Raw genomic sequence first — 27,551 nt, forward strand, 5'->3', positions numbered from 1 at the left:
TAAATGAGACCATTTGAATCGAATATTAGCAAAATTAGCATATTTGTTACACCTCTAGCAAAATGTGTAAGCTATGAAAAAGTTTTTGTTCTACAAAATACAGGTGGCATAAAGCTGATAATAATCAAATGACCCTTGAATATTTACGAAAATAGAGCTTTAGTAAAAATTGAGCACTTATGCACATTTATTTCAACGTTTAAATCAGCTACAGAAATGATCTGTATGTGCGTTAAGCTGAGAAAAAACAAAAGTATAACTGAAATACAGTGTAATATAGTGCAGTACTTTAAACGTCCAATAGGTGGGGGGGGGGGTCAAAACCACAAGTGGCTATACGTGACAGCACAACAATGATAGTGATACAAAAACATATTTTGGGGGGGGGGGGGGGGGGGGGGGGGGGGGCGAATCTCATTATATTTTTGATGTTAGTTGCGGGTCGGAGGGAGAAGTAGGGTGGGACATAAATGGCCCGCGGGCTGTGAGTTTGAGACCCCTGATCCACACCATAGGTCTCAAACTCGATACCTAGAGGGCCGCAGGTCTGCATAGTTTTGCTCTAACCCTAATCAAACACAGCTGATCCAACTAATCAAGGTGTTCAATACTACTACACAATTAAGCCGGTGTGAGTTAAAGGTGGTTGGAGCTAAACTGTCCAGAGCTGTGGCCCTCCAGGAATTGAGTTTTGATCGACACATACGGTGTGTGCTTATTTAATCAAACAACTAATTGCTGATGCTGAGTTAATAGTTAATACATTCACTCTGAAACATGTGTGATGTGAAAATAACACCACAAGTTTAACAAGAATTTTCCCCATCGTGTTACTTATATCACATTCTTAAACCACAGCTTAAAGTTTCCACCAACCTGCGAATTTTTGATAGTTTTCACTGATTATCTTAACCATGAGCATCATCTCTCTGCTCCTGCTGACCACATCTGATGCCACATTTGATGTCTAAATCACAACGTAGCAGTTTTTCTGATGCCACACAAAGATGTTTGTGTGTGTCTGCCTGTGTGGCAAGTAAGGGGTCATTAACACGACAACGTTTTCAGCCAAAAAAGGGAAACATTTCATGTGTTTTGCCTACTCTACAAAATCGTTTTGTGGACTAAAACCACTGTGATTGTTTCCTTGTAAACATCTAGCTTGGGAATTTTTTAATCTTTTTATCTTTGAAGGGGGGTTGGGGGGCTGGGCTATTAAAATGGTAAAGAAAATTGAGTTTCTTAAAGGCACAATACTTAAGATTAAAATATCCAAAGTCCACTGCAATAGTGTTATTTATTTTACAGATTTGTGTACTTACATTAGGGCTGGGCGATTTGGCCTAAAATCTAAATCTCGATTAAATGAACATTTTAACTCGATTACGATTAATGATTTTTTATTTATTTGTTTATTTTATTTAGTTTTTTGCCCTCATAGTTCACTGACAGGTTTTGTACAGTATTACAAGTGAGAGATTTCTGAATGAAGGGTGCATTACTTAATTTTAAAATAATTGAAAGAAACGCACACTACCATCTACCAACTATGGTTATCTATTAAACATCAATGTTGAACAACGAACAGTATAAAAAAAGTGAAAATAAATAACTTATGGAAAAAAAAAAGACAATATTTTCAGTGTTTTTCATATTAAAGTAGAAAAAACGCAGTATCTCTTCTAAATAAAATAACTCTTGTATTTTCTTTAAATAATATTTTAAACAGTGCATATCCTGCATCTTCTATAATCAAATATTTAAATGTAAATAATAATTTTAATATAATGGAAAATATGCCGTCTCAAAGCATCTCTGGCGCAGCTTCTAATCATCGTCAATGTGGTGCAAAGTAAGTCTCAAGAATGGGTCCATCGTCCTTCTTGACCAGATATGGCTGCAGAGTGGCTACAGAAGTAGAAATCAGCCACATCCTTTAACAGAGCGGGGTCACGTGACCACACGCAGTAAGGAAATTAATTGAAAAAAAATCATCCTGGACTTCCGGTATGCAGTTGGGAGAGTGAGACGTGTACGGGAGCCGCTCCGTAAAATTGATCCAATACAAACAGTTAAAAAAGGACATTTTGGGCTTTTAAAGATAAAGATAGATCAGGCCTTTTTTTATTTAGAAATACTTCAGGAATGCAATTATCAACCATTTTCTAAATTGAGTTTTAAATAATGTGTGGCATTTCTGGTTTATGAAACTTCTACTCAAACCGACCGGAGGTAAACATTTCAAATAATCCTAGGCTGTGCAAAGAATCCATCTCAGTTAGGCTCAATCGATTGATCGAGCAATCAATCAATCAAACACATGCGTATGTATGTATACCTCTAGACCAAGTGTTTTTAAACTGGTGGCTGCAAAATGTCTGGAGCAACAAAAAAAAAGTACTAAAATGGAGTAAAATAAATAAATAAATGAATAAATAAGCAAACATTTATTTAAGATAAATACATAAGAGCGACTTATAAAAGAAATAGAAAACAATTATGTTTAATATATTATCCCTTTTAAACCAATCATTGCAGCAATATCAAATAATATTCTAATAAACATCTAACATTGAGAAATAACACAATTCTTAAACAAATGAACAAAAATTTGTAATTAGAGTACAAACGGATACATATTTGAAATTATATTGAAACTGTAAATTAATAAATCAATTACATAAGTATTTTATTAGAACAAATAAGCACACATCAGTACAATAAGCAAATATAAGCTATAAAATAATAGATAAATGAATGAATAATAATATTTATAAAAATTTATTATGCTCTAACATTTAAATAAATAAATTATTTCAGATGTATTAATAGTATAAAATTAGTTTGGTACAGTTATGTTATGTCTATCATAATAATAGTCAGTGTTTCCTCTAGAACTTGTTCCAGTTGTAGTGGCAAGCCTTTTACACAGATCTCCCAACTACCTGGTGTTATTTCAATGACAAATATCATGACCACAGTAGGCATGGGATGTTTACCGGTTTCAAGGTATACCGCGGTTTGCAAAAGTCAAGGTTTTAAAACCGCCAAAGTTTTCTATAATACCGTTTCTAAGGTATATGTAAGTTTTTTTTTTTTTGTTTGTCATTTTTTTTCATGTTTTCCACAACTATTTTATTTTGTTTTTTAGGGCAACAGTATCTTCAGCAGAGAAGGAACCTTCACATCAAAAGCTACTGGTCCAAAATATTTAAATGCTTCTTAAAGTAAAATATATTGTGCTCAATGGGGAAAAAGTTGTTGTTTTTCATTATTCACAATACCGTAAAACCGTGATATTTTTATCCAAGGTTATCATACTTTCAGAATCTTATACCGGCCCATGCCTAGAGCACAGTCAAAATCACAATTATGTAATACGAGCGTGCAAATCTCTGTGCTTGCACGACGATTTCCTCTGTTCATGCATTGTTTCACCATCTCAAATATTTGCTAGTCAAGCGTAGATTTTCTTGTGCGCTCTTAAACTCTGCTGAAGTGCGATTTAGTGCGTTTATGTACCGAGTATGTCTCCAACATTTATTTGTTTGCTAGGAATATTTATAAATGTCTCCTATAGACCTACAGAACGGCATTGATGCATCCTGAAGTAAAAGTGAAATGGCCATAAACTCCAGCAAGATAAAGTCATTGTATGCATAGCCATAGACCATTATCTATAAGCAAAGTATAATTATGGAAACTGTGTTCATCATAACTGAAAGATACGTCATGTTCTCTGGCCTCATGCATCGTGCAGCCCTGTCAGTCAAACTGCATGTAGCTTTAAAGGGTTAAACAAATAACGCACAGCACTACTACGATTACAGAAAAATTCGCAGAAAATTGGTGCGATTATAACCTGCTATAAACAAAAAAACGCAACAACTGAAGGTTTTGAATGAGAAGCTGTAATGTGGCTGTTGCGGGAATTAATTTTGGTGTGGCGACCTGCCATGGAAGAATGAATGCAGCTGAAACCATGATAGTATGGGCTGTGCACTCTCAGAAATAAAGGTACATGACCTCTTACTAGGGAGGTACCTTTTCAAAATGTAGAAATTTGTACCTACAGTAATACTTCAAGGGTACATATTAGTACCTAAAAAGTACATAAGTGTTCCTCTTAAAATATTTAGGTACTAATATATACTTTTGAGGTACCAATATGGACCCTTTAAGTACAAATGTGTACCTTTTGAAAAGGTACCACCACAGTGACAGCTTGCGTACCTTTATTTCTGAGAGAGTGCAATTAATTTAAAATCAGTTTTGATTTTGGCCTCCAACAATTAAACCCTTTTAAACAACTGAATCCCTTTTTGTGGCAACGTAGTGGCGCAGTAGCTAGTGCTGTCGTCTCATCAGCATTTCTGTGTGGAGTTTGCATGTTCTCCCTGCATTCGCGTGGGTTTCCTCCGGGTGCTCTGGCTTCCCCCACAGTCCAAAGACATGCAGTACAGGTGAATTGGGTAAGCAAAAATTGTCCATAGTGTATGAGTGTGAATGAGTGTGTGTGGATGTTTCCCAGAGATGGGTTGCGGCTGGAAAGGCATCCACTTCGTAAAAATGTGCTGGATAAGTTGGCGGTTCATTCCGCTGTGGCGACCCCGGATTAATAAAGGGACTAAGCCAAAAAGAAAATGAATGAATGAATCCCTTTTCAGCGGACGTCAAGTTGATAAAAATACAATTGTTTACATTTTTGAAGATACAGCAAATAGATTTAGTAAACTTTTTAATTTAGTGTTTGTAAAATGCAAATTATGTGTTTCTCTCAGATTTCTTAAATGCTTCCACATGTTGCCAGCATGTTTACAAAGTGTTCGCTTCTCATTCTCCATGCTGGTTGCTTTTTGCCTGCGTCACCAAAATCATTGTTTGGTAAAAACTATTCTTAGTCTTTTCATTTGTTTAGCTTAACACTGAAAGTGTTTGTTTTTTCAGACAAATTATTTAAGTAGCCAAACATTTGGTGCATCCCTATTTAATATTTCAGAGTCATTTATTATATTATTTTTACAATTTAAACTGGGATACTTTACAAGAAAAACGTACAGTCGTCTTTTACTGTTAAGAACGCTTCACACAATAATAATCATATTTGGGGTTTACGACTCAAGTCATTCATAAAAACTGAAAAAACCTATTCTAGACCAAACCATCTTAAAATAATACCACAAGCTTTATTAACAAGAAAAATGTTTATCATCCTGTCACCTAAAAAATCCAACAGCTCAATGTCTCCACCCACTTTTAAAATATATTTATAGTTTCATCAGCAGGAGCTCACTGAGTCTTCATCATGACCATCATCATCATCTCTCTGCTCCTGCTGGTTTCTCTGCCGTCACACCTGACCTTGACTGGTGAGACTGACTATACAACATAAGACTTTTAAAATAATATTCATCAATATGTGCTGCTGAATAACACCATTAACACTATCTCTCTTTCTAATCTCATGTGGGTATAGTGAACGGCAATGAAGCAACACCTCACTCTCGACCTTACATGGTCTCTGTTCAATTTAATGACGACCATTTCTGTGGTGGATTCCTCATCTCTGAAGAGTTTGTCTTCACTGCGGCTTATTGCCGAAAGAGGTAAGACTTTTGCTTTTATTCATATAAGTTGCAGTAACGACTGATTGCAGACGGAGGCTTTAAATGAAATAACAATATTATATTGCATTTTCTCATCAAATGCTCAAAATGCATTTGATAACTGATAGAACTGTTCATCATATTAAACTTTTTTCAGCAGTGATGAAAAGCTGACAGTTGTGGTTGGTGCACATGACCTAAAAAATAAGGAAGAAGGTTCTGTCCGCATCAGAGTGAAGTCCTGCCACACGCATCCACACTTTGTTCAGAAAACTCTCCAGAATGACATCATGCTTTTGAGGGTAATAAACAAAATAGAGACACTGACTATAATTTAATCTACAGTTTAATCGTATGGAGGATGGTTAAAAGGCTCATTAAAGGGATATTTCAAAATGAAAGTTCTGTCATCATTTACTCACCTTTCACAAGATAGTTTGAAGAATGCTGGTTGCTGGAGCCCAGTGACTTCCATAATTTTCCCCAGCAACCAGCATTTCTCAGAATATCTTGTTTTGTGTTCAACAGAAGACAGAAAAACACATAAAGATTTAAAACATGAGGTCATTTTCATTTTTTCATTTGAAGGGGGGGGGGGGTATACCTATAATGCCCCTTTTTAATTTTGTACTGTTCTCTGATGTCAACTTAAAATGCTAGGAAAATTTTTCCATAAATACACTATTTCTGTTTTCCTTCGGCCAATCAGAACGCACCATTTTTAAAAGGCTTTGAAGAACAATTTTAATGCTGACAATCGTACATATTTAAAGCTTTTCCATGCATTTCTTCTAAGATTAAAGTTTGAAAGGATGGATGTGTGTCCACTGATCTAAATTAACATTACATTTTTTATCTATAAAGCTATTTTAGGTAAATAAAACTCTGGGAATTGCCAGCTTCCTAGTGTTTGCTTTTTAATATACCCCGAGTCTGTACTGAGCTGGGTAAAACAGCATTGTCTTATTGTGCACCTTGGATATGGAATAATTAGCAAAAAGACTTGAATTTAAAGGCATTATAAAGAGAGCGGTATTGCAAGCATGTGAATATTTTTGTTAAGAGGACTGTTGAAATGTTGTTATGTGGTGTTTATGTATTTTAAAATAGTTTTGCTGTATGGCTGTTACCTTCTCTCTTGTAAATGAGATTTTTAATTGGTCACACTTTATTTTGATGGACCGTTTGTTGAATTTAAGTTGCATTGCAACTAATTCTCTTTAGATTATAAGTAGACTGTTAGGTTAGGGTTAGTGTAAGTTGATATGTACTTGCAATGTTTCTTATAGTCAGTTAAATGTCTGTTGAAGGAGCAGTATCAACAGATATTAAGCAGACAGTCTACTAATACTCAAATGGACCATTAAAATAAAGTGCTACTTTTAAATCTCAGACTTCCTGGTTAAATAATGGTAAAATAATCTATGAATAAATAAAGATGTTTGACACCCAAATCACACTAATTTTCAATCCCTGGCTGCGGTCATACTTAGAGGATGTTTTTAGAATAGAATATAATGCCTTTTATTGTCACTGTACACATATACACTCACAAGCCACTTTATTAGGTACACCTTACTAGTACCGGGTTGGACCCCCTTTTAGCCTTCAGAACTGCTTTAACCATTTGTGGCATAGATTCAACAAGCTACTGGAAATATTCCTCAGAGATTTTGGTCCATATTGACATGATAGCATCATGCAGTTGCTGCAGATTTGTCAGATGTGTACAGTGAACTCATTGTCATGTTCAAGAAACCAGTCTGAGATGATTTGCACTTTACGACATGGCGCATTATCCTGCTGGAAGTAGCCATCAGAAGATGGGTACACTGTGGTCATAAAGAGATGGACATGGTCAGCAACAATTCTCAGGTAGGCTGTGGCGTTGACACGAGGCTCAGTTGGAACTAATGGGCCCAAGTATGCCAAGAAAATATCTCCCACACCATTACACCACCAGCAGCCTGAATCGTTGATACAAGGCAAGATGGATCCATGCTTTCACGTTGTTGACGCCAAATTCTGACCCTACCATCCTAATGTCGCTACAGAAATCGAGACTCAGACCAGACAGCGTTTTTCCAATCTTCTATTGTGCAATTTTGGTGAGCCTGTGCAAATTGTAGCCTCAGTTTCTTGTTCTTAGCTGACAGGAACGGCACCCGGTGTGGTCTTCTGCTGCTGTAGCCCATCTGCCTCAAGGTTGGATGCATTCAGTGCACTCGGTTGTAATGAGTAGTTATTTGAGGTACTGTTGTCTTTCTATCAACTGGAACCAGTCTGGCCATTCTCTTCTGACCTCTGGCATCAACAAGGCATTTGTGCACACAGAACTGCCACTCACTGCATATTTTCTCTTTTTCGAACCATTTTCTGTAAACCCTAGAGAAGCTTGCGTGTGAAAATCCCAGAAGATCAGCAGTTTCTGAAATTACTGAGACCAGCCCGTCTGGCACAAACAACCATCTCACATTTAAAGTCACTTAAATCACCTTTCTTCCCCTTCTGATGCTCGGTTAGAACTGCAATAGATCGTATTGACCATGTCTACATGCCTAAATGCATTGAGCTGCTCCCATATGATTAGCTGATTAGAAATTTGGGTTAACGAGCAGTCAGACAGGTGTACCTAATAAAGTGGCCAGTGAGTGTACAACGTACATTATATACATGTGCAGTGAGATTAGGTGCATCTCACCACTCAGTGCAAACATGTAAATAGATTGTTACAATACAAATCTCACTAAACAACAAGTTACAGTAGAAATAACTGTAGACGATAAACAGTAGTGCAAAAATAGGGGATGAGATGGGTGGTAGTGTGAGGTGAAGTGAACAGTTCTGAGGTAGAACGAGAGATGTAATTAGTAAATGTAAGATGATAAATAAATACTAGTGCAAAATAGGGGAAGGAGGGGTTAGGGTGAGGTAGAGTAAACTGTTCTGAGGTTGAAAGAGAGATACTTACAAGATCATTTGCATAGTCAAATGAAATTTAAGTGATTTCCTAAAGTTTTTATAATACAATAACCTCTTACATGTGAAATGATCAAGGGACTCTAGACTTCTCATTTCAGGAAACATTTAAATTATCGTCAACAATGTTTTTTGTATTATTGTTATTACTGCAGCTCGAGAGAAAAATCAAACTGAGCCAAACTGTTCATATGACTTCATTGCCCAAACAAAAAGAAGACACCAAAGCAGGCACTCTGTGTAGTGTTTTTGGCTGGGGGAGACAGTACACTAATGGCCCACTAAGTGACCGGCTCTTGGAGACAGAAGTGAAAACAATAGAAAACAAGCAATGCTTAAAACTATGGAACAAAAGGGATGACATAAAAGTGAAATACTCAGTCTCAAAGATGATGTGTGTGTATGGCCATGGTGGATCCTGCGAGGTACGTATGAAAGCTGATTCAGACTTAATGTTAATGTACACACCTGTTTCACCAGTGACGAGTTGATTTGTGTTTCATAATAGGGGGATTCAGGAGGTCCTTTGGTTTGTGAAGACACTGTTGTTGGCATCATGTCTTTTGGAAATCCTCACCTCTGTAATTCACATTTGTTTCCTAATGTGTATACCAAGATTTCTGCACACCATGATTGGATCTGGAAAACAATTAATAAACAAAAGTAAGACATATGTGCTTGAATTCTTGCATAAACATCCTATAAACCATTTTTGCTTTCAATAAAATGATCATATGGCAGGCATCTATCAGTCAATGTGTTGTTATTGTCACAACCACACATAAGTTTTTACAAAATGACACGAGAAGTGCATGTCATTTTACATTAGCAAATATTGGTTGTTTTCAATCACATGGATCTGGTGACCTATGAAATTCAGATAGAAGGCAGGAAGTAAAAAAATTAATAGGAGATATAGAGGAAAGTCCGTATTTTTGCGATTTACACCATATTTCAAAGGAGATATACATAGAAAATAACCAGATATGTTGGGCATGATCCTTATATCATAAAGAAGGCCAAGTTTTCTACTAAACTAAAATATATTTGCCTGTCATTGAGGCAGTAGACACTGTATAATTACGTTACGTGAAAAAAACTATAGTAAATACTATAGCGTTCGGAAGAATACTATAGATAATTACTCGATTTAAACTTTTGTAGTAATCATATTGTCGCTGTGGTAAAACACAAGTGTAGTAAACAAATTATTTAATAGGTTTCAGTTTTCTACGCTATAATTATACACCATCACAATGCACCAGAGTTTACACTAACGTTACAGAATTTATAACAGTTTATCAGTATTCTGTAGCATTCATAAAAAAATAAAAAAAGAGTTGTACACATTATACACTTTACTATGTGGTTCAAAACCATGTTTGTTACTATAGTTTTTTTCCCCATGCGGATATCTTCCAGACATCATAAAATAACAGATGAAAGCATACAAAAGCGTGGGCGCATAGTCAACATTATTATTATTTATTTTTGTAAGGGCGAAAAAGTGCTCAACAATAATCATCATTTAGTTTTGTCCCAAAGGTTGCATTTCTTGGTCGATGAACTTACCATCAACAAACATTCACCTCTGCTGCGCATCTCAATGCTAATGTTACGGTTGCTTAAGACTTGGATTATTGCAAAACTAGATGGAGATTTCATTGCAGCGATTACATGGCAGCGTACGTTATTTATATTCTCAAAGATTTTGTATAAGTGTGTTGGTGTTTGTTTCTGTTTTTATATAACATATTAACATACTGTACTTATACACATACAGTAGCTAGGCCTGTATATGATCTTTATCGGTGCTGTCAAATGAATCATCGCGGTCAAAAAAAAAAGTTTGTACACAATGATGTATTGAAAAAGGTTTATTATATGCTGACTTTTCTACCGTTTTTCAGCCAGTTTCTTGAACTTTCGCCTCTTCATGAGCAAAAACGTTTGGAAGTCTATAAAAGCTGTTCGGCATTTCTTATTTTGGTCGATTCAAGCAATGATAAACAACATAAAACATCTTGATGTTCTGATACTGATTCCTATGTAGAAGAATCACTTCCTACCCTCAGTCTGAATTTCAATGTCATACTGCGCATACTTATTTAAAACACTGAAACTTCCAAAACTATATCAAAATATTAATATTTATATTATTGCATTATATAATCTAAAAGTCATTTGCTTCAATTCTTTAAACTAACCATCAGAGGTCAGCATTGTTTGTTCTTCACATCCACTAGTCAATTGACTACTACATCTCCACCACAAGGCTCAGCGTGACTGTAAGAACTAAACTCTATAAGCCAGCAATATAAAGAAGAAAATGGTTTTTACATCAAACGTAATAGAATTTTATGGAAACTAGAACCACAGAAACATTTGCCGAAACGCTGATAAACAGATAGTTAGTATATTTTGTTGCAGTATTTCTGATATTGCAATAGGGTATATGCGGAAGAACCTTTAGTTTGTTAGTTACCTGGGTTAAGCACTTCCGGTGAACTGTATTCAGTTACAAAATTGGCGCGTTTAAGGTCTGTTTTCTTTAAAAATCAGTGATTTCCACTGCCTGACTGATATCCGATATAAAGTGGGCATTCAAATGTACTCGATCAAAGCATTGCATTAAATTAATGTCATGTCTAATGCCATGTCTTTAATATATAAACATTTATTTTACCCTAGTATAATTAATGGAGCTTCTGCGCTAGCCTAATTCTGATGGGCGCATACGTGTAAATGGCTTTCCACTGGTTTTACACTAGAGCAAATAAATGAATGCCAAAGTCTATTTAACTGATTATGTTTTAATTATATTACAACATCGATGCTGTGAAAAGACCGTATATAATAGAAAAAAGTCACATTAACCGTTCACCGGAAGTTTATCATTATGGAAAGAAACACTAGCTGTGCATATACCCTATAGTAAAATACAATCCTGAAAACTTTACACAATAATTAGAAACTCTTGTGGTAGAACTATCAGTAGGACTTGTGCTTTTCTTCATCATTCAAGTGGTATCAGAAAGACTTTTCTTTTATTATAATTTTTTTAATTTGCTAAAAGTTTTCCATGTACTAATAACACATAAATATAAACAATAATGTTAAAGTTTAAATTAATATTGGGGACGATGTTACATTATTCTCAGGACAATGATTGCCAGCACCATAGAGAATCTCTTGACTGTCCATTTATTTGGAATTACCAGGAAAAAAAATATATACACAATCGTACGCAACACTTTAAATTATTATTATTCATTTTTTATTTAGACTCCTACCTTTTTTGAAGCTTATTGTATTTTTTTCCAAATATGGAAGCCCAAGGTTACAAGTTTTCAGCTAAACCAATTTGTACGAATTTGCAAAATGTAAATTTTATAGAGATTGTGCAATTTGAATACATGCTGGCCACATTGTTTAAAGGGGTGGTCCACTGCGATATCATATTTTAAACTTTAGTTGATGTGTAATGTAGCTTTGTGAACATGAATAATATATCTGAATGTAAGACGCTCAAAGTTCAATGCAAAGGGAGATGTTGGCTTTTACATAGTTAGCTTAGCAAAGCCTACAGTGAATGAACTTTGGGGACTAGAAAAAAAATACATCCGGGCTGATGAGATGAGACAAACGCTCCAAGTTACGTGTATTTATCATGTGCACACCCTGTGCAATGAAGGGGTGTGGCCAGAGGCGCTGTAATGTTACAGCAGAGACAGCTAAAATGCCGTCCAAACCAGGGCCGTGCACAGGGGGTGGACGTCACCTCCCTACCCCACTTAGCATGATTCACATAGCATGATTTTCGCAACCGTCACCATAATCCTTTGCCTACAGCGGCAGTTCAGCTCGCTCCAGCCCTGTGAGCACCTGCCCACTTAAGAGTCTGTGCACAGCACTGGTCCAAACGCTTCTTTTTCCACAGAGTTCCTTCTGTTTCTGTATTTGGGCTTAAAAGGACACGACACAAAGAGAGAAGTGCTTACAGTTTAATTTAAATTATGTTCCAGAGAATTATAAAATATATATATAGAACCTCCAGAATATCTTCCAGTTCAGTGCTGGCTTCAGCTAAAACTCCTCAAAGGAGCAGCTCCAACAAGCAGAAGCTGTGGATTGTGAGCCACAAGCTGCAAGCATTTTTATTTGTTAAAATTGATCTATGACATGTACAGTGTCTAGCATTAAAGGTATGTTGTAGCAAGGATGTAAACTACGGGAAATGCTGTTTGGCACCGCTAACAATTTAGCTTCAAATTCATATTTATCAGTCAAACTGTTGTAAACACACACAATCTTCAGCAGTGTTGCAGTGTCTCTCTATGCAGTGTCTCTCTATGCGGCCGCATTCCCTGCGTTCTTCACCTCAGATAATAAAATTGCAAAAGATATGTGATTGTTTCATACTACTTACACATGCTTATTCCAGATATATGTAAAAGACATGTAACGCGTTGAGTTAGGTAAAAAAAAAACAATACAGGACAGCTTGCCATCTCGTGCTTTATTCTTCTGTCAACAGTGACACTGTATATTACAGAAAAATATCTTAATTCGAGCATCAGAGAAAAAGAAAAAGAAACATTCATCCCGTGCACATGCGCTTCTCGTGTTACATGCGTGAGGTCTCAAACTCACGGCCCGCGGGATGATAGTTTGTGGCCGCCGTCTTAATTCGAAAGTTTAATGTCAATGTGGCCCACGAGTTTAATATGGATGGCACTTTACAGTGCTGTGTGCAGAGCTAAACTAACCGACCAATCATGGTGGGGTTTATCGCTCTCTGGGGCGGGAGATCGTCTGGACTTGACGCAGGTAGAGAAACATTTCAGTGAAAGTTACAGCAGCGTGGCCATGGAGTGTTTTCTCCCGTGCCTGGCGGGCTGCATCGTTTTTATTGGGTACACGAGGACATTCATCCCAGCGCACTTCATTGGAGCTGATCCGCGAATCGCAGCACATTATGTTAGCTGACCAATCAGGTTCTCTTGAGGGCGGGCCTTTCAGAGGAATTAGGAAACGTTTTCATGTTAGCACAGTAGCTGTATATAAGTAATATATATGAAAAAATAATGTGATTTAATGTGAAAATAATGTGAAGTATGAGCACACATTGCTTTGCATCTTATAAACACAAGCAAGCCTTAAAAATACACTCTCTTTCTCTCTCTCTCTCTATATATATATATATAGAGAGAGAGTGTATTTTTAAGGCTTGCTTGTGTTTATAAGATGCAAAGCAATGTATATATATATATATATATATATATATATATATATATGTGTGTGTGTGTGTGTGTGTGTGTGTGCACATATATGTACACATTTATGTACATATAATATGCAAAAACAGCCAATTATATATATGTCAAATGTATTAAAAACCTATATCAAAACCTATATTAAAACATATATGTTTATATAGGTTCTTTCCATGTGGTATAAGGATTTTTGTATAATAATTTATAGTGAATAGAGGGATGTGTAAATATGCAGTTGATATTTAGAAATCTTGCTGTGTATTTATTTTTCTGCAAAACAGAACTGCAGAGCTGAGAGGCAAGCAGTGCTACAGGAGCTGAAGGATCACTAATTTATTCGCAAAGGTTAAATTTTGGGCTTTGCTAATAAATGCTTAAAAAAAAACAAGTGAATTTATTAAGAATATCGTAGTCTGAGAGTCCTTATGCTGCAAAATGGTCTTCAAGCGGTGTGACTACTTTCACAATGACTACACTATACTACAATAGCAGCCTCCTATTAAATAGCCAACCTCTTAAATAGCAGCCAATCAAATCTCCTCTCCTCTACTCTTAAAATACACTCCTCTTCTTCTTCTCTAGAACTCTGAAAATAAAATGGGTGGTAAAAAAAAATGTGAAATGTTGTTTTGGTCATTCTAAAATGCCTCAACAATTTTTAGCATTATTATTATTACCTCTAGAACTATCTAGCTATTGAGCATCTTCACTCAAGTAACAAGTGCAAGTAACTTATTCAATTAAAAAAGGAAAAACCTCACGCAGCTTCTCCCACTGCAACAAATTCAATTTCTCTTTTTTGACATATGGCTCCAGTTTATCAGGAAGTGACGATTTTGTTCTCTTTTACTCATTGGATGGAAACAGCGCATTATTCGCAAATCTTTTACGCAATATTTGAGTTTTGTGCAGAAATTTAATTCACATCATTGAATGGAAACATACTGTAGCTACTGACCATAGACTGTAAAATATATGGACGTAGTATCCGTGACGTCACCCATAGGTTTCTAAAGAGCGCAAATGAAGCTACAAGTAGACGCGGCCAACCGTCGCCATTTTGTTCGCACGTCATCGCGCCCACGGCGGGATACCAAACAAGAGCAGAGAGGTGGAGAGTGAGCGGAGCTACAGACACCTGCTGGCATTTTGCTTGGACCTAGTTTAGACAGAGATTACTTTGGGACAAATACTTAATATTACCTGCGACTTGTTTGTGTTCTGACCACATGTGCTTGGTTGTACACTATATCAATAAAGTGTTTAGACTTTTAAAAACCCTGTTGTAACACATTGAGCCACTAAACATTGTTCTTATGACGTTTTTCAACAGGAGGAAAACGCGAAATACGTCCAAACACTTCAATTATAGTCTGTGTTAGTAAATGCAAAACTATTGATAAAATCCAGGCATAACACTGTATGACAACGCTTCAGATGACTGTTCTCTAGCCTCCAGCTAATCAGTCTGTCAGATTCTGGAGGGCATTACAGCTCTAAAGTACATTATAAATGATCTTAAATAAAACAAATGCATTCATAGAGATGATATTATATAATTTCACTCACCAGGGAAACGGAGGCCACGTGAATGGTTTGTGAGCACAATTAAGTGCACACAGCATCTGATAATTGTAGGAAATAATCCCAAATGGCAATTGACTATGTAAAGAAACATTAACCAACATAAAAATGCTATGTATATGCCGAGTTCATCGGCTAATTAGCCGTAATCAGCTGAGGTGACGAGACAGCAAGCAGCGAGACCTAGCTGTCACTCAAGTGGCCACGCCCTTAATTATGCAAACCTAATATAACTTAACAAAATGAACCGGATGAGTTATAAACAAATTCACCTCCCTCACAGTTGTCATGAAGGTTAATCATGGCTATATGCACCAAAGCCATCTTTTGTACCAGGCTGTGAGCATGTTTTTAGCAGCTGTAAAAATGGCCAATTTCCCATTGCAGTCAGAAATGACCTGGACTTCCTGGAGCCAGCCCCCCAAGGCGAGTCGATGAATTGCAGTTTTAGTTACTTCCCTATTGGCTTCCCGAGGGAGAGCGGGAGGTTGCCGCTTACTACTGACGAATGATCCTGAGTTTGGTCAGAAAGCCCATTCTTACACATTTCGATATTTATAGTTAAAATAAAAAAAAAATCTATATGTGTATTTTGTTACTTGACAAAAATAGGTTGCTGTATAAATTCCTTTTATTTTTCTTACACTATTTTATGAAGGCTCAACCAACTTATGTTTTGTAGATAACCTGTTTAATAGATGGTGTATAGAATAACACAAATAATATTGTCATACTATAAGTGTTACTGACACAACAAGCTGTGAAAAAAAAAAACTCAAACAGGAGTCACTCCAGTGTTTCCTCCCACCTTCAGTGTATTTTTATACAGCGTTTTCTCATTATGAGCTCACTGGTTGTCTTCATCATGACCATCATCGCTCTCCTCCTGCTGGTTTCTCTGGTGCCAAACCTGACCTTGACGGGTGAGACTGACTATACAATGCGTGATTATACAGATTTATAAATAAGAGCATTATAAAATTGACATGTGCTGTGTAATTTGACTAACAACACCATTTCTTTCAGCTCATGTGAGTATTGTAAATGGCCAGGAGGCAAAACCTCACTCCAGACCTTATATGGTTTCTGTTCAACTGTTCGGTCAAAATATCTGTGCAGGATTCCTCATTTCAGACCAGTTTGTCTTGACTGCTGCACAGTGCTGGCACCAGTAAGTGTTTTGTTTCATGTGAACAGCAATGTTTATTGACAAAAGCCTATTTGGCTGACACAAAGACTGTTGAATGACAAATTTTCAATATACTTTTTTATTAGGAATCGAAAAGCTTTGACGGTTGTGGTTGGTGCTCATGATTTGAGAAAATGTCAACATTCCAAGCACTTTAGTGTGAAGTGCCACATTACGCATCCATACTTTAATTCTAAAACTTTTGAGAATGACATCATGCTTTTAAAGGTACTAACCTGTATTACGTTTGTTTAGGCCTGTCAAGATAAGGAATTTTTGTTGCGATAATTGTTGTGATAGGCGATATTATTGTCATTTTGAGATCATTTCATGCCACTGATTATATAATGATTATATAACAGCTTAATAATGCACATAGCCATAAACACTTTAAAATACTAACCATTCTCAAGGTTATTTAGATTCTTTAATTTGATGTTTATAAGGTAAATCTCCTATTGTGTATACTATTAATGTCCTATTTGGTAAATGTCCAGTTATAAACTTTGACACCGGTGAGGTAGAATGTAAATGTCATTGTAAAATGGCTTTAACGTTATTTGTGAATTTGTAAATATATAATTTACCGGCAAAAATTATTGAGGTCATCTCCAAATGTTATTCGATAAGTCGACATATTGATTATTGTGACAGGCCTATGTTTCTTCAAAACAGTATCTGATGAGAGAATGGTGGCACAATATTTGTAAAATTCCTGTTTCAATTTCTGGAGTTTATTTAATTCACCCTGGCCTTTGAGGCTTTTGTTCTAAACCTAAAACAGCAGTATAATCAGTTTAACCTCAAATTTGTTTATGAATTACAGCTAGAGAGAAAAGTCCAACTAAACAACGAGACAAGTACGATATCATTACCAAAGTACGGAGAACGTTTTAAAGCAAATACTCTCTGTAGTGTTGCTGGTTGGGGAAGACTGTGGACTGATGGTCCAGTGAGTGACTGTTTATTGGAGGCAAAGACAGCTATCTTGAATCATGCAGAGTGTAAACTCAGATGGGGATCTCAATATGTGCCCTCAATGATGATCTGTGCTTATGGTCATGGTGGATCCTGCAATGTACGTATAAAAAAAGTTAATGAAAATGTATCAAAATGTTTGAACATGTTTCACTAGTGACGTGTTGATCTGTGTTGCTTTACAGGGTGACGGAGGAGGTCCTTTGGTTTGTAATAACACTGCTGTTGGTGTCGCAATTTTCAGAGACCGTTATCTCTGTAATTCACGTTTGCTTCCTAATGTGTATACTAAGATTTCAAAATATGTTCCGTGGATCCGCAACATAACCGGAAATGTCTAGCGACTTTGTGAAAATAAATACGGATGAAATGTTTTTCCTGAATTCTTCCATAAATTCTTCAATAAAAGTATCATATGGCAAACATCAATCAGTTGAATTGTCACAACCATTTATAAAAATAATTTACATTGAGGTGCATGTTTAAAGTCAGTCCACGCCAGTTTACAATACTTGATTGTTATATTGACAACTTCTTAAATTAGAAGTATCTGAGCATGGTCTACATGGGGGGGGGGTCTTCAAAACTAATGGTAAAACATTTTTCAGACTACTGAAAAAAATGCTGTGTTCACACCAGATGGGGTACGCATGGAAAAATCGTGCTATTCGTGCCTAAATAGACGTAAACATTTTGAGTTTACTCGCTTCATTTGCACATCAAATCAGCTTCATTCGCGCATCAAATTGGGACACCAAAAACAGGCGCTACTTCATAAGGACTCCCCTGCAATAGCAAGCTCATGAATGGTTAACGCAGCGATTTTCCAACTCGAACGATTCACATGAAACAAACGATACGCGCGAATTCGTGTAAATCGCGTCATTCGTGCCACCTCATTCGCGCGTATCGCACCACAGGATGTCTATGCGCGTCTTGGCATTGACTTAACATGTAAATCACTCGCGCTTGATGCTTCTTCTGCATCTGGTGTGAATGCAGCATTAGATATGCACATTTCACCATAACTGGAAATATCCCAGGAAAAGTGCATGTTTTTGTGAATGTTTTTAAGTCTGCTCAAAACACCACAAAAAGCCCAGCTAAATTACAATGTTGCTACTTTTTAGTAGAGTAAAAACGTTTTGTTACTTGATGATATAATGTAGCTACATTACAAATATCATTCAACATTAGTAGACATTGTGATAACACTTTCAACTTTATACAGCTAACACTTGGACTGAAAAAAACAAACAAAAAAAAGCACAGGCCTGCTCGCAACAAGGAAGATAACTACAGTCAGGTAGTATTAATGTACAGCAGTCTCAATGATGTATGTATTTCAAATAGGTATTTTAAATACAAAATCAGATTTTGACATTTGTATTAGATGAAAATAGCTTAATATTTTTTTTATCTTATTAGTGTTTTCTATTACTATCTATTTAGAGTCTTGTATTTTTGTAGATTCAAAATACGGTAAAATACAAGAAGTCTACAGTACACGATGACATCTTAAAAATGAGGCCTCTGCTTGATGCTTTCTCAATTATTTGCCAGAAAACAGAAAATTCATTTGTTTTTATAAAGGTGGTCAATGATTGGAGTGTGGATGGAAATTATGCTTTAAGAAAGTTTTCAGACAAATGATGAGGGTATATTCAGGAGCAAGTCGACAAACATTAAAAAAATAGTACAGTAAGCAATGCTAAGACCATAAATATAAAGGTTGTATACTGTACAATTCAGCATCTTTGTTTAAGAAATAAGATGTCAGTCCTGAAGAACAGCATGTGGAGCTTCAGAACATCATCGATCTTAGCCTCAGTGCTGCAGGTGGAAATGCAGAGGAACTTTAGAAATATAAAGCAAGTAAATATGGTCTACTGGTGTTTTTTGAGACTCTTCCAGTTGAATAAGTGAACGAATCTTGGAAGAATGAGTATACTTTACAAATCACGGATGCATAGTAATTTGTAACTGGGTTACAAGTCCAACTCACTAACCATTAGGCCACAACTTACAGTGGCAGAGAAATGTTGTTGCTATCAAACATTGTTTACTTCCCCAAGTCGATTAAATGGTGAAGGGATTGATTCAAGAGGCCAATTGACAGAGGGTCATCAAAGAAATTTCATGCTACCTTTTAAAAGTATTTTGTGGTATTTTTAAAACACAAAATTACAGTATTTTATTTTGATACCTTTATGGCTGCTGTATTTTGTAGTTTATTACAAAATATACAGTTTATGTAGTTCGCTATTATACAGAACATTTCCACCACAGATTTTCACAAAAATCTTACTAAATGACTAAACAGGCAAAATAAAAAGCCTAAAGATGCGAGATTAAGTCTACCTTCAACAGTATCTTTTTTGTTAAACGCATGTCATCATCAAAGGATAGTGAAAATGTTAACACAAACTCAATTTTAACTAGATTAAAAGAAAGTAATAAAATTTTAATTAAAAAAACAGATAAAAATAGATCTACTCAGATTCATAGATGTGCACAACGTCATCAGTGCTGGCAAGATATAATGCTAGACCACAAGTTTTAATGGGAATTATGTAAGATAGAGAGAGGTGGCATTTAGCGTTGACTCGTGCAAGAACCTACGTTGAAGTGCACTAAATTGCAAGGAGATATGTCCAAGAAAAAGAAGAAGTATCCTCTTTGACATAACCATACTTCAATGACAGTATATCATCTTTGCACATTTCTAAAGTCATTTGACATCAGTTCATTTGTTAATCTTTAAGTCTGAAGCAACTGCTGCAATTCTCTAAACTATCCACCAGAGGCCAGCATTGTTTGTTCTTCACATTTCACTGGTTAGTCAATTGACTTTCAGTGTTTTACAGTATAGACTCTATAAGTAAGAATATTGAAAAAAAAAAAGTGTTTACGTTTAAGTCTTTTTCGGCAAACATAAATTAATGGAGATTAAAACAAGAAAAATATTTCCTAATTAAGACTGCTGCAATTCTCTAAACTATCCACCAGAGGGCAGCATTGTTTGTTCTTCACAAATCACTGGTTAGTCAATTGACTTTCAGTGTTTTACAGTATAGACTCAGTAAGTAAGAATATTGAAAAAGTGTTTACGTCTTTTACGTCAAACATAAATTAATGGAGATTAAAACAAAAAAATATTTCCTAATTAAGACTCTGGTTAACAGATAATTCCAGATTTTTTGCATTCGTATGTTTTATTATTAAAATCCTAGTAAAACAATACTGAAATGTATACTAATAGAAATCCATGTGAAAGCACGTGGCCGTGATGCCTTTTCTCATCTAGTTTGCATCTGAAAACACTGTCGGTTAGTAGAGTTGCATGATTCTGGCTAAAATGAGAATCGCGAATTTTTTGCTTAAATAAAGATCCTGATTTTCTCACGATTCTGTAGATGTTAAATAAAGGTTAATATGAGTCGCAAATTATTATTGTTTTTTCTCAAACATATGGTAAAACAACAATAATAATGTTATGTGTAGGTCAGTTCAAAAAGACATTCTGAATGACTAAGGTCATTCTAGCCATTAAGGTATTTCAGCGGTCGCTACATTGAAACCCCTGTCATGGAAAATGAAATGGATGTTCTTGGCTGGTGGAAGATGAACCAACAATCCTACCCAAAACTTGCAAAATTAGCCAGATCAGTACTATGCATCTCAGCCACTAGCAGCAGCAGTGAAAGGGTGTTCAGTGCTGCTGGATGCACCGTCAGTGAGCACAGGACTGTGCTAAAGCCATCTACATGGATTCAATAATGTTCCTCCACAAAAACATGTAGCCTAATCTTGGTGAGTAAAATATTTTCAAGTTATAACTAAATATTAATTAAACACATAATGCAGACAGAGTATATAGGCTAACCTTGGCATTATTTTTTTATTATTCAGCTTCACCGTCGCCTTAAGGCCAGATTGTGAAGAGAAGTGGCGAAACAAATCCTGCACAGTCTTTACCTTCATTTCATTATTGCCAAATACCTGTCATAATTTATAATGTACTTGGATTTAATTTGTAAGGAAAGACTTATTTTTATTGGCGTGTTGGCCAATTTAAAGGCTAAGTGTATGTACCTAGGCCTATTTAGAGTGCTGAGATGTTACGATGACAGAGAACTTATTTTATTTCTTTGTTCCAACTTCCAAGTGGCCTATAGCCTACGTTTGTAATGAATAAACTATGTTAAAACACGTATAAACGACTCATTCTTGAAAAAAGGCAAAAGAGCTGTGTGCATGTGCACATTTGAATAATGTCTGGCTATAAACGGGTTCAGGCTTTTAAAAAATCTAAATGTACTTGTCGGGCTCAGGCCAAATTCTGTCGGGCTCGGGCCCTATCAGGCCTAACTTTTATGGCCCGATTACAGCTCTACCCTAGTAACGTATTTGGGATTTTTAAATATGTACAAAGCGACCTCTAGAGGATTTGTGAAAACAAAAACTGCAAGAAGACGTAGGGCCCTATCATACACCCGACGCAATGCAGCACAAGGTGCGATGCAATTGTTGTTTGCTAGTTTCAGCTCGGCGCAAGAGTCATTTTGACGTTTTGCGCCACAGTTTAAATAGCAAATGCATTTGGGCTCATATGTGTGCCCATAGGCGTTCTGGTCTAAAAAAGGTGGCGTGCTGAGGCGCATTGCTGGTGCATTGCTATTTTGAGGAACTTAAATAGACGGTTCAATAGACCAGATCAAAGACCACGTCTATAGTCCAGCGCAGAGTGCGTTAGTTGCGCGCCTCGCTTACACATTGCTTAATACACACAGGGTGTACGGCAATATGCAAATATCTTTACATATAAAAGAAGAATTAAAGGATTAAAATATTACAAAAAAAATTTATTTTCTAGCCTACATAAATATAAAATCATACTTTCATGCCTTCTTCATGTCGGGGGGCTTTTTGAGTTTATTCAATACAAACTGCTTTTGTATAATGTTATTATTAGTAGTAGTATTATTTATTATATGCATATTTATTTGTGTTTTATTAAAAACAAGCTTAGATTTGCCCACCTTGCCCAGAAGCTTAGATTTGCCCACCTGACCATATGGGGCACAGCATGTGTATTTGGAGATAACTCAGTTTTTTGAACACACTTCGTTATAATCGTTTATTTATTCGTTTGCTGGAAATTAGAACTGAATTTAGAAATAGTTTTGTAACAAATCTTTGCGCTTAACAAATGAACTTAATTATGTATAGGCTAATGGATATCTGTGCGTACAACACGCTTCCATATCCACCAGAGTGAAAGCGGAAGTAAAAAATGAGGAGGCTCATCTCTCATTCTTGCGCTGTAGATGCTCTGTTTAACAGTTTGATTGCTAGTGAAGCATTCAGTTTTTCCACTTACAAAGTCTGCCATGTAAATAGAAAATGCACCATGGTGCGACGCAACTGACTCTTAAAGGGAATGGGAGATGAGACTCAGATTGGTTTATTCTCAAAACACACCTATAACTCATTAAGAGAATAAGCTCAACCCTGTTAGACTATGCGCAACGGCGCAAAGTGGATTTTTCCATCCTTAAAAGTGGCAAAAATGGATTCTGACATGCCTTTAATGCGTTTGCGCCCTGCGCTTTGCACTTTGCGCATGGATCATCAAAATAGAGCCCGCAGTCTCTGATACATATTTCTCCGTTCTCAAAAATGTATCCCTAAGCACATAATTCCAATGAGCCTGGTTTGGTGTGTGTGTGTGTGTGTGTGTGTGTGTGTGTGTGTGTGTGTGTGTGTGTGTGTGTGTGTAAAAAAAAAACTAAACACTAATTTATACAGTGTGTATTGTCTAATTATAATTAACATAAAAAAGAGGTCGCTTTGTAAATCCATTTTATGAAGGCCCAACACTTGAACATTTGCAGCTTCACAGCTGACTGGAAAGAGGAAATATGCATATCATGTGTTTTGTACATAATCTGTTTAATTTTCCAGTTTTAAAGGAAAAACACAAATAATATCTTCATACTATCAGTGTTACTGACACCACAAGCTTGGTTACAGTTGTGAGTTCTAGAAATAAAATAAAGAAATTTATGTTGAAATCAGAATTATTAAACCCCTCTTGAAAGCTTTTTGCTTTTTTAAATATTCCCCAAATGATGTTTAACAGAGCAAGGAAATTTTCACAGTATGTCTGATAATATTTTTTCTTCTGGAGAAAGTCTTAATTGTTTTATTTCGGCTAGAATAAAAGCAGTTTTTAATTTAAAAAAAAAACACTTTAAGGTCAAAATTATTAGCCCCTTTAAGCTATGTATTTTTTTTTGATAGTCTACAGAACAAACCATCTTCATACAATAACTTGCTTAATTACCCTAACCTGCCTAGTTAACCTAATTAACCTAGTTAAGCCTTTAAATGTCACTTTAAGCTGTACAGAAGTGTCTTGAACAATATCTAGCAAAATATTATTCAGTCATCATGACAAAGATAAAATAAATCAGTTATTAGAAATGAGTTATTAAAACTATTATGTTGAGAAATGTGTTGAAAAAATCTCTCTGTTAAACAGAAATTGGTGAAAATATAAACAGGGGGGGGGGGGGGGGGGGGGTTCGTGGGCTAATATTTAAGGGGGGTTAATAATTCTGACTTCAACTGTATGTGTAAAAAACCTAAATACTTATGTACTGTATACAATGTGTATTCTCTAATTATAATTGACAGAAAAAAGAGGTCGCTTTGTAAAGCTATTTTATGAAGGCCCAACACTTGAACATTTGCAGCTTCACTGCTGATTGCGAGGAAAGCGGAAATATGCATGTCTTGTGTTTTGTACATAATCTGTTTAATAGATGGTGCAAGGAAAAACACTAATAATATCTTCATACTATCAGTGTTACTGACACCACAAGCTGAGAAAAAATATTACTCTCCATTTAATATGATAACTGACAGATGGCTGACTAGGAGATCAGCTGCATTATTCATGTTAAAATGAACATTTTGCTAATATTAATGCTTTAGAAGTGTTTTAAGTTCATGTTAACTAATTTTGTTTGGTAATATTAACAAACTGAATTATTATTATTTTTTAAAACTCACGACATGACACAATCTTGTCAAGGTCAGTTTTATTTGTATAGCACCTTAAGACACGATAAATGTCTAAGTACTTCACTGACAAAAACACCAAACAATTGGAGAAACAGGACAGTATATAATACAATAAAAAATAAATATAAAAATAAGTGAGTTACAGTTGTGAGTTCCAAAAAATAAAAATAAAAAATAAATAAAAAATACACAGAATTATGAAACGTTTAACAGAGCAAGGAAATGTTCACAGTATGTCTGATAATATTTTTTCTTCTAAAGAAAGTCTTACTTTGGTTTTAATAAAAAAATTAAATTAAAAAAAAACATTTTAAAGGTCAAATTTATTAGCCCCTTTAAGCAATTTTTTTTCAATAGTCTACAGAACAAACCATCGTTATACTAGTTAACCTAATTAACCTAGTTAAGCCTTTAAATTTCACTTTAAGCTGTGAAGTATCTTGAAAAATATCTAGTAAAATATTATTAACTGTCATCATGACAAAGATAAAATAAATCAGTTATTAGAAATGAGTTATTAAAACTATTATGTTTAGAAATGGGTTGAAATAAATGTCTCCGTTAAACAGAAATTGGGGAAAAAAATCAAAGGGGGGCTAATAACCCTTCCTACACTTCAAGAACTGTACTCTTCCAGAGTGAGTAAAAGGGCTCACAAAATCACTCTGGACGCCTCACACCCAGCACACTACCTGTTCGAACTGTCACCGTCTGGTCGGCGCTTCAGAGCACCAAGCACAAAAACAGCCAGACACAGGAAAAGTTTCTTTCCTCAGGCTGTCTACCTTATGAACAGTTAAATATTCCCCTACTGTGCAATAAATATTTGCAATACTTTATCATACGCACTTGTACACAGCACCTTATATCAATATACAATGCAATACTTTCTACATTCGCACTTGTACACAGCACCTTATAACCTGTATATTTATAACAATCTGTACATACAACTCAACATCCAGGTTTCTTGACTAACCGCATCTGTTTAATGTTCATCATTTTTATTTTATTTTATTATTTTTTTTCATATTTATTTTGTGTTGTCACTTGTCACTTTATGTACACTGGAAGCTTCTGTAGCCAAAATAAATACCTTGTGTGTGTGAAGCACACTTGGCAATAAAACTGATTGATTCTGCTAATTCGAGGGGTTTATTAATTCTGACTTCAACTGTATATAAGTAAGCCAAAGAAACGAGGTAGGCTTTGACTGATTTTTTTAAAAACAAACATTTAATGTAGATGAAGCTCTAATTTCTAATAGTAATGTTTTCAGGACCCAAAATGCCAGTATCATCTAAACAAACAGGCAAAATTTATAAAAAGTTTCCCATTTATGTGTAAGGTCATCCCTTACACACTAAACAGTGCTTTACTCAATTTAAAAGGGATGTTCTGGCTACAGAATCATAAAGACACTTTTACATCTCCCTAAATACCCAATTCAGCACATGAAAATATAAATTGAAGACAATAAGGCTACAACAATGCATTTAGTAAATGCACACTACAACAATGCATTTTGAAAAAGTTCAACTTCTACACAACGTTTTCAAAATCATTCTTGATTACAAAAATAGCATCTGGTAAAGACCTTATCAGGGACACAACTCATCACAACAGAACAGCCTTCTTTTAATACAAATGACTATTGTAAAACTGAGACCCTTTTACCAACCACACTGCAAAAAAGAAGAAAAAAAAAACTTAAAAAGTGGAAAGGTCCTGACCTCTGAAGAGCATCGACATTCTGCATGGACTTTAGGTGATCTAAGCTTTAGATGGAGCAGGTGATGGATGATATGAATGGATAGATAAATAGCTAAGTTTGCATTCACCTATTTATATGCACATTTTGGATTATCACATGAAATAATGCTTAATGGAATGCTTGATGGAACCTGAGTAAGATTTTTTATTTTTTTTTTTTTATCTATTTTTACGATGGATACAATTTTACCAAATCAATTCCAGTATGTGCATTAAAAAGTCATGTGAATTTGTTAGAGATCATGGGATGATAAATATTTGTGTGATGGACAGCATTAATGGAAAAAACCAGCAAGCTGACTACATTGTAAAACATCTGAAATGTTGTTTTGGTCATTCTAAAATGCCAGAACTGTCGAGCATCTGCGTTCTGCATCTGATGCCTTCAAACACCACCTCGCATTCATTGCATGTCACAATTGTCTTCTGAGGCACAAGTAATTTATAAACCAAGGAAAATACTCTCGCAGCTTCTTGTACTGTAGCAAATTCTGTTTTACATTTTAATATTTTATGTCAGCTCATTAGGAAGTGTCGATGTTTTTCTCTTTGACTCATTGGCTGGAAACTGTGTATAATTTGCAAATCTTTTAAGCAATTTTTGAATTTGCGTCTGTTGATGGACATATACTGTAGCTACTGATGAGTGATCATCTCGATTACGACCGCAACCCTCGTTACCTGAATAGGGAACAGAGACGTGTGTCTAGAGATAAACACTATGGAAGTTCGATAGATGACCAATCACTCTGAAGAGTAAAGCTGCGGTCACACTGGACTTTTCTCCCCATAGACTTTTATTCTCGCACTCAAATGTGTCAAACCAGAAATGCAACCTCGTGCGACAAATTTCGCAGTTCGCTGCATTGTAAAGTCTAAGCTTGGTGAGCTCTGACCTGCAAAATTGCATCATTTGATTGCGTGAGACCAATCGAGGATCAAAACATGACCTCTCTGTAAAGAAATTTAAAATATGGATCGCTTGCTTTTTTTTTTTCACAGTTGAGTTTTATCAATACGTTTACGTTTTTTCCCTCTCTTTTTTCTTTTCTTTTTTATTAGAATATACAAAAG

General features: G+C 35.6%; 2 protein-coding genes across 2 annotated transcripts; both read left to right on the top strand.

Annotated features, from left to right (window-relative positions):
* Positions 1–5,305: 5,305 nt before the first annotated feature.
* si:dkey-78l4.5 (granzyme-like protein) lies at positions 5,306–9,279 on the top strand. Its single transcript, XM_056448150.1, has 5 exons — positions 5,306–5,369; positions 5,477–5,606; positions 5,764–5,908; positions 8,741–9,010; positions 9,094–9,279. The coding sequence occupies exons 1-5, from the start codon at positions 5,306–5,308 to the stop codon at positions 9,250–9,252; spliced, it is 768 nt and encodes a 255-aa protein (XP_056304125.1). The 3' UTR covers positions 9,253–9,279.
* Positions 9,280–16,310: 7,031 nt separating this feature from the next.
* LOC130216050 (mast cell protease 1A-like) lies at positions 16,311–18,015 on the top strand. Its single transcript, XM_056447943.1, has 5 exons — positions 16,311–16,368; positions 16,472–16,616; positions 16,721–16,862; positions 17,461–17,712; positions 17,798–18,015. Exons 1-5 carry the CDS (start codon positions 16,311–16,313, stop codon positions 17,951–17,953), a joined length of 753 nt encoding a protein of 250 aa, XP_056303918.1. The 3' UTR covers positions 17,954–18,015.
* The last annotated feature ends 9,536 nt before the right edge of the window (positions 18,016–27,551 follow it).

Source organism: Danio aesculapii, chromosome 22, assembly GCF_903798145.1.
Source record: "Danio aesculapii chromosome 22, fDanAes4.1, whole genome shotgun sequence".
In the NCBI taxonomy this organism is placed as follows: Eukaryota; Metazoa; Chordata; class Actinopteri; order Cypriniformes; family Danionidae; genus Danio; species Danio aesculapii.

Bases quoted from the DNA above. Each gene is read 5' to 3' on its own strand.
- LOC130216050 (XM_056447943.1), top strand. From the start codon at position 16,311: ATGACCATCATCGCTCTCCTCCTGCTGGTTTCTCTGGTGCCAAACCTG. The intron at 16,369-16,471 runs GTGAGACTGACT...CATTTCTTTCAG, and splicing joins GCCAAACCTGACCTTGACGG to CTCATGTGAGTATTGTAAAT. The intron at 16,617-16,720 runs GTAAGTGTTTTG...CTTTTTTATTAG, and splicing joins GCTGCACAGTGCTGGCACCA to GAATCGAAAAGCTTTGACGG.
- si:dkey-78l4.5 (XM_056448150.1), top strand. From the start codon at position 5,306: ATGACCATCATCATCATCTCTCTGCTCCTGCTGGTTTCTCTGCCGTCA. The intron at 5,370-5,476 runs GTGAGACTGACT...ATGTGGGTATAG, and splicing joins GTCACACCTGACCTTGACTG to TGAACGGCAATGAAGCAACA. The intron at 9,011-9,093 runs GTACGTATGAAA...GTTTCATAATAG, and splicing joins GCCATGGTGGATCCTGCGAG to GGGGATTCAGGAGGTCCTTT.